Source organism: Orycteropus afer, unplaced genomic scaffold (assembly GCF_000298275.1).
Source record: "Orycteropus afer afer isolate SDZICR_OR568_19922 unplaced genomic scaffold, OryAfe1.0 scaffold01234, whole genome shotgun sequence".
NCBI lineage: Eukaryota > Metazoa > Chordata > Mammalia > Tubulidentata > Orycteropodidae > Orycteropus > Orycteropus afer.
The window spans coordinates 164,994-172,770 of NW_006922821.1; the positions used below are offsets into that span (position 1 = coordinate 164,994).

Consider the following 7,777-nt stretch of genomic DNA (forward strand, 5'->3'; position numbering starts at 1 on the left):
GGAGGATGGTGTTTTGGAGTTCTGCACCTACTGCCACTCTAACAGAAATACCACAAATGGGATGGCTTGAACAAACAGGAGTTTATTCTCACAGTTTTGGAAACTTAAAATCTGAGTTCAAAGTGCCAGGCTCTAGGGGCTGGGTGAAAGCCCCTCAACCTTGGGCTTCAGCTCTGCCTCCTGCTCCCGGCCCGCTGAAGCTGGAGGCTTTTCTTCACTCAGGCAGCTGCTGGCTGCTGAGACTGACAAACCGAAGGTCATCAAGTAAAAAGGCACAGTCCTGATGTCACCGAACAACATGGCAGGCTACTAATTTGAGTCCAGAAAAAGTCTCAAGGTCGGCAGGGCATGGCAGGCTGATGAACAACAACTTCGCTACATGCAGGGTTCAAACGTGCCAAAAAGCTGGAGATCATTTCCAAAGCTTCTCCTTATCGACTGGAAGTAGCCCACACCCCTAAGGCGGCTACTCAGCTGCTCCAGTAGACTCCACCAAGGAATTGATGGCCAGTCTCATCATGGGGAATACTACATCCAGCTGCCCAGCCACTCAACCAGGCCCAGCCAAGCTGACACGTGACCTTAACTGTCACAGAAACCAACCAGGTAGTTTACCTAGATGAAAAATGGAAAGGTTCAAGGAGAGGGAGTGGCCAACTGTAGCAGCTAACCAGATGTTGCTACAAGAATGTCTAGAGGCCTGTAGTCTGCAGAGTGCCTCTGTCATCAGGGAGACTGGAGCCCCCTGAAGGGTTTGTTACCACCCAAGAGAAGTACAGAAACTGGGAGTGTGCATTTGTCCGCCTTTATAGCACTGTAACATGCCCAGGACATCCAAGTTACTAGTGTGAACAAGACAGCAACGAGTTTGGGTGTCATCACTGTGTATGGGAGCGCATAGCAGTCCCAGATGGATGTGGGAGGGAAGGTCTTTTAGAACAGTTTCAGGGGCACTAGCGACTTCTGAATAAGGAGGCCCAAAGAATCGATGCCTTTGAATGATGGTGTTGGCAAAGAATATTGACTATACTACGGACTGCTGTCAGAAGGAACAACCCGGTCTTGGAAGAAGTACAGCCAGAATGCTCCTTAGATGTGAAGATGGTGAGACTGAGTCGCTCATACTTAGGACATCATGCTTGTAAAGGGTCAGCGAAAAAGAGGAAGACCCTCAACGAGATGGATTGACACAGTGGCTGCAATGAAGGGCTCAGGTATAGCAATGATTGTGAGGCTGGCACAGGACAGGGCAGTTTTGTTCTGTTGTCCACGGGGTCGCTGTAAGTTGAAACCAACTAACGACTACTTCAGCGGAGCACTGATGAAGAGAAGGGGATTAGGATGTGAAAGGAATGAGTGTAGGCAGGTCTCAAACAGTGTGGCTATGGAGGGCAAGAGACCGCTGAAGGCAGTCCTTGCCTGGGCTTCAGAAAAACTCATGTATTTGCACGAGGATGCTTCAGTAATGGGCCCTCACCCCTGCTCCCCACCCTCGTCTCCACTCCCAAGTTTCAGGATGGGTTCAGCCCAGCTCAATCATGGCCAGGGAAGCTTCAGCAGAACAGACCCACATTTTTAAAATGTGAGTGGCCTGGAGCAAGAACCAGAATGGGAAAACTGAGGGGTTGCAGCCTTGCTAGAAATTTCATCTTTTTAGGGCACTGTATGTGTTGCATACCAACCATCTCTCTTGCTCACAGATTCCTGAAAGGGCTCTTTGCTCAAAAGATGGTACCCTCCCAGGTTGCTTTGAATGTATGTTGCTCTCTGCAATTTTGCCAATAATCCAATCTCCCATGTCAGATTCCTGAAAGGGCTCTTTGCTCCTCTTCTGAGTCTCCTATTCTGCGGCTTCAACTCATAATTTTTTGCGTTCTGGTTATCATTCCTGTTCACCCAAATTTTGAAAATGCAGGTCTTTTAACAGTTTCGCTTTATTGGCCATAACAGAACTGATTTGAACCGGTTCAAAACCCTGGTAGGTATGGAGGCTGTCACGTGAGACGGGGAACGGGGATCCTGCCTCCCTGTTTTTAGCTGCAAGGAACCTTCACCCCAGCTTTTTTTTTTTTCAGCTGTAAAAAGAGCATGTAAAGGCTATTGCCTCATTGTAACAGCTATGACTGCCTCACAATAAAGATTGGGAGGTCCCAGCTGCCCAAAGAGGCCACAATAAGTAGGCACTTGCGCACGTGTAATTCCGCTGCGTGGACGCCCACCGGAGTGACACCTGGTTGGAGCGGTTGCCCACCCAGTGTGCGCCTGCGCGCGTGTGCGGCCAACCCAAATGCTATGCGCCTGCGCATATATGACTCCAGGAGTCTGCGGCCGTCATATGTGCGCTTGCGCGCGCCGCCATTTCCCGTAGCCTCGGGCTCGGCCGCGGTGCCCTCCGGGAAATGCGACAGTCAACCCTACGAAATGGCCGTCCTGGGCCAGCTCGGCCTCGCTGGCGCTTCCCCTGCAGCCATGCCCGAGCCTGCCAGCAGATGGCGCGCCAGGATCAGAAATGGGCCCGGGCCACTCCCCAGGGTCCACCCGCGGGGGAATTGGTGTTTTCATGGCTTTTTCAGATTTTTTTCGGATCACCGAGCCTTTGCAAATCTACTGACCACAAAAGTCCTCCCGTACAGGCACTGTGTTGGCCCGGCACGCACCCTGTTCCACCCCCACCCCAGCTCACTAGTGCAGCCTTCCCAGGGAGCTGGGCCCCAGCGCACTCACGGGGCTTCTGACACCAGGGCCTGGAGAAGACAGCGGGCTTGGGTCTTTCTAAACAGTGGATGGGATGAAGGCCTGGAAGGCTTGAGGCCTGGAGAGATGGCAGTGGGAGCAGGAGGACTGTCTTTTCAGTCAAGAGAAGATCCTGTCTTAAGAACCTCATTGAGGTTACCAGGTGCACTTGGAGATGCAGTTTGTCAGGGGAAGCCAGCTGGGGTCCTCCCTGGAGGAGACAGGATGCCTGCTCACGGGGTGGGGCTCTGCCTGGGTACGCTCTGCCTCACCCTCGGGAAGAGGGTCCTTCCATGTGCCTGGGAGATGACAGTGACCAGTGGGGTACTGAGGCCTGGTCCTACAGCAGTTGCTCCCTAAGGATGCTTGTCCTCCCTCAGCGCCTTCATGGAGTCTGAAGAGCAGAAATTCGCCACCGAGCCTGGAGAGGCCCCCAGAAGGGACCAAGGAGACCCAGCTGCCCCCAGCCTGCGGCCCGTAGACGCCAGTGGCCCACAGAGGCCAAGCAGCCCCCGAGGCCCCGAGCAGCTCACTGAACTGGAGGGCCACTCTGGAAGGTGAGGACAAGGCTGCAGGGGTGGGCGGGATTGTTGCCAGGGGCCAGGCATACCCATTACCCTCTGCAGGTGCGAGTGGCTGGGAGCCAGATGCAGGCAGAGCTGACATGAGCATCCCAGGGCTGTTTCGCAGGTGTAGGCTCAGGGCCACAGCAGCCCGTCTTGTTAGTGCAGGCCTGGCAGAAGACCTACAGAGAGCAGTGTGGCCTGGCAGCCAGTTGGAGCCCACAGGCCCAGGTGGGGAGAGGGCCACGGGCTGGCTTTACCATTGGTGGAAGCCAGAGGTCTCTTTCAGAGAAGGCAAGCATGTCATGGTGTGAATGGGAGTTGCCACCTGGGATAAAAGCTACCATTGGATGAGCACCCCCTTCCCCACCTTACCCTCACTGAGCACTGCAGAACTGCCCTTCAGGCAGCCAGGGCTATGTGCCCTGCCAGATGGTAGTAGAGGACGACTCGCTGGAGGTCCTGGGGGTCTCTGACGGTGACGGCAGGGGTTTTGGTAAGATTATCCATGGCCCCTGGAACTTCCTGGAGTGGGACACTGAAACTGCAGGGGTGCCAGCAACTTCCTCACAGCCCCCATGGCATGCCTGGGCGGGGTGGCATCTGGGCGCTGGCCCTCTTGTGCACCCGTGGCCTGGGGTTGGGCTGTGTTTGCAAGAGGCAGGCGGCAGGAGCCTGAGGAAGTGGAGTGGTTTTCTGGGAAACACCAAGAAGCCTGAGTGATCAGCACCCTGTCAGCGGCCCCAGTACCAGAGACTCCGACTGGTGTGACAGTGGGGCGGGAGAACAGTCACAGTCTAGTCTCTGCCTGATGTTCTAAAGCATGTCCCTTGCAGCAGGAGCTTGAGCCAGACTGACGGGCCTGCAGCCCCAGAATGCACCACTGCAGGTGGCACCACCCCCTCCAGTCTCCAGGGTGCACTCTTCTGGCATAGTGGAGCTGGGTGCGTTGAGGCAGGGTGCCTTCCACAGACAAGGCGGGAGGACTTCCTGGAAGACGTGCTACCCAGACTTTAGAGAATCCAACTCCAACCTTGCATGTGCCACAAGAGAGCAGGCAGACAGGAGCTGGGGGGTACTGAGGGCAGTGAGGGTGTCCACTGGAGCCCTGACCTGCAGTGGGCAGCTGCAATAACTTAACTGTGTAGGCCTCGTGGCTGGGAGTGGGATGAGCAGGTGTGAGGAAGGCCTTATGGGTGGGCTGGGAGGTCTGGTCCATTCTGGGGAGCATGCGGGCTGGCCCAGGAGTGGTGGCTTACAGAGTCCCAATCCCTGTCAGGTCTCCGCCTCCATCTGGCAGCTGGGGCAGGACGATCCTAGGAGGGGATCCACCCATCCTGTCAGGAGGGGAGCTGGGCTATGTCCTCCCCACTGCCTCCAGAGTCCGGTGTCTGTCCTGCCTGGCATGCCCCAGTGAATCAGGGACCAGGGCCTGTAGGGCCTGGGCCCATCCCACTCTGCCTCCCCCGGGCTTTCTCGCCTGTGAGCTGAGAGCAGCCTCTCAGTGTTTGGTGGGCCGGCCTCAGGCTGTGGCCGAGCAGGCACTGTTGGCCCTGGAAAGAGGTCTGCCTTCCGTGCCAACTCACTTGCCCCCCGGCTCCTTTTCTTCAGGGCGAGAAGCCCCTCGAGCTGCCTGGTCATGGCGACCGTCACCACGGCTGCTGAGTGGCTGCACGTTTCTGTTCTGCCTGCCCAGCTAAGTAAGAGGGCATGTTTCTCAAACGGGGGTCCTGTGTCCTCCTTGGCACTAAAGGACTCACCATGGGCTGCTTCCCCGCCGTTAGCTCCCTGCAGCCCACTGGTTCAAGGCCACAGGCTGCAGTCCTAGGCCCCCAGCACAGAACCCTGTTTGGCCCTGGATGTAGCGCCGCCTTAGGCCCCTCCCCTGTCCCAAGGAAGCAGTAGCACAGGGCCCGGGTGACGCTGTCTGTCCTTGGGGAGTAGGCTGGCAGGCGCACGAGAGCTGCCCTCTCTCCCACCTCTGGGAGGAGAGGTGGCCCATCTCTATGGCGAGGCTCCTAGGTGAGGGGCCCAGCATGCAAGTGGGACTGCCCCCATCCCCAGGCTGCCCAGGCCCGTGCAGCCCTCTGCAGGACCAGGAGTGAGAAGGGAGAGGCCACACTGGAGGTGGGGGTCTTGCAGGGGCCACGCAGGGTGTCCAGGGAAGGCCTGGAGGCCAGTCTCGGCCCACATGGTGTGGAAAGCAAAGCCAGTGAGATGGGAGGGCGGGCTAGAGCCCAGAAGCCGAGGGGAAGGTGGGGGCTGCCTCCCACAGTGGGGACTTGGGTGCACGTAGCCTCTTTTCAGGGTGCTCAAATTCGAACCCACGGCTTCTGTGTGAGCCCCAGGCCCTCTAGGCTGCAGCCCAGCAGCTCTGCTCTTGGGGAGCAGGCTGTCGTGGGCAGGCCCCGTCCTGGGGGGTCTCCTGGCTCACGCCCTGGGCCACGTGTGTGCCACTGTACAGCAGAGGGTTCCTCTCGCTGAAGGGGCACACGGCTGGCAGCGAGGTCTCTTCTGGGAAGCTGTGGTCTCCGTGCTGCAGCAGGTGAGGGCACCCCAGCCCCTCTGGAGCCGGGGCCTCGCTCCAGCCTGCATCCCCTGAGGAGCTGTGGCACGGACTGACGACATCCCTGGCCAGATGTGACCCTACGCTTCCACTGCTTACATGGCTCCGTGCTTCCGAGGGCCCTGCCACAGCGAGGGCAGCCACCCACTGTGGCAGCTGTTTCTCTCAGCGGCCACGGCTGCTTTAGTCACGACAGGGACCCGGCCATCCTGTTCTAGAACAGAGGCTCCTCCCTGCAGCCCCCCGCCCCGCTGCCCTTCCCTCATTGAGTACACCTTGTCACTGGCTTCCTGACGCTCCCCAGCGTGCTGCCAGCCACCGTGAGACAGGCCTCGGGAGGGTCTCCGCGACAGCACCCCCTGCTGCGTGAGCACTCGAGGGTGAGGAGAGCACCCAGCCTCATCTTGGATTTGGCCTGCTCTGGCTCTAGTTCAGACCCCAGCTCAGCCCCTCACTGGCTGGCCCCTCTTGGGGTTTCCAAGGCGGTGTCTCTAGGGAAGTAGATTGCCCAGTCTTCCTTGCTCACTGAGCCTCACTTTCGTCAGCTGTCGCTCTTCGGGACATCTGTTCAGGCAAAACTGCTCAGATGTGGTTCACACACCAAAAATCCCCCCTTTTGATGCCTGTGACTCAGTGCCACCACCACCTTTGTCTCATCCCAGAACGTTTCCATCACCCCACACGAAACCCACAACTGTTAACAGTGCCCCACAGCACCACCCCCAGCTCCAGGCAAGCACTCACCTACTTCCTTCCCCTCGAGGCTGGTGGGAGGCTGGAGGCCACCCTGAAGCGCTTCTGGACAACCAGTCACCCACGGTCCCTCGGAGCACAGCTCTGCGCTGCCATACAAGGGGTCGCCTGCGGTCAGGGTGGGCTCGATGACAGTGGGCAGGTTGGCAGATGGGACAGCAGTCCCTGGTGGTGCAAATGGTTAATGTGCCCAGCTGCTGACCAGGAGGCTGGAGGTTCAAGCCTGCCTGCAGGTGCTGCGAAAGAAAGGCCTGGCAACATGCTTCTGAACAATTGGCCATTTTCTTTCTTTATCTTGCCATCATTTGAGTGAAAGTTCACTGAGCAAATTGCTTTTCCACTGAACAACTTACATACATTTTGTTTTGTGACATTCATTGCAATCCCCACAAAGTGACAGCACTCTTCCCACTTCCTGTGTTTACTATTTCCCTTCCTTCTCCTTTCCTGCCCCTTCCTGCCTTCTTAGCTTTCTCCCTGGGCAAATGCTGCCCTTCTGAGCTCAGGTGGTTGACTGTTCTAAGGACTGCGTACATCCCGGGTGTTACTGTTCACCTTCTAGGCCTGTCCGTCCTTTAGTGGAAAGTGGAGCCACAGTGGTGAATGCAGTTCCAGGCCTGAAGGGGGACCATAGACCGGGGAACTCCACCAGTCTGCACCAGGCCCGTAAACCTGGTCTTTTTATGATTTTGAGTTTTGTTCCACATCTTCGCAACCTTACCCAGGACCTCCTAATGTGATCCTTTGCAGGGCGGTCAGCAGTGAGAGTTGTCCATTGTAACACCTGTGGGCGTTCCACTCTGACCCCCACAGGATCTCCATGAGTCAGAGTCGACACGATGGCAACGAGTTGGTTGCTTGCAAGATGGAACAGGAGTCCCTGGGTAGTGCGAATGGTTACTGTGTCCAGGGCTAAGCAAAAGGTTGGAGGTTTGAGTTCCCCCCCACCCCGAGGTGCTGGGGAAAAAAGGCCTGGAAAGCCACTTTCATAAAAATCACTCTGACAAAAACGTTTTAGAGCTGGATGTCCCATTAAGTCAAAATGCCAGGTCTTATAAGAAACTCGTCGGCCTTTGTTCTGGTTCCCTACTGCCACTCTGACAAGAATATACCCCAAATGGGATGGCCTTAACAAACAGCAGTTTAATCTTACACTTTGGAG

General features: G+C 56.9%; 1 protein-coding gene across 1 annotated transcript in view; it reads left to right on the forward strand.

Annotated features, from left to right (window-relative positions):
* Positions 1–7,777, forward strand: part of ZNF185 (zinc finger protein 185 with LIM domain) — a 37,680-nt gene that overhangs the window by 25,333 nt on the left and 4,570 nt on the right. Inside the window, exons 18-19 of the mRNA XM_007958949.1 lie at positions 2,256–2,492; positions 3,114–3,290. Of these exons, the coding sequence (XP_007957140.1) occupies positions 2,256–2,492; positions 3,114–3,290 (414 nt within the window). The remainder of the gene's footprint in view (positions 1–2,255; positions 2,493–3,113; positions 3,291–7,777) is intronic.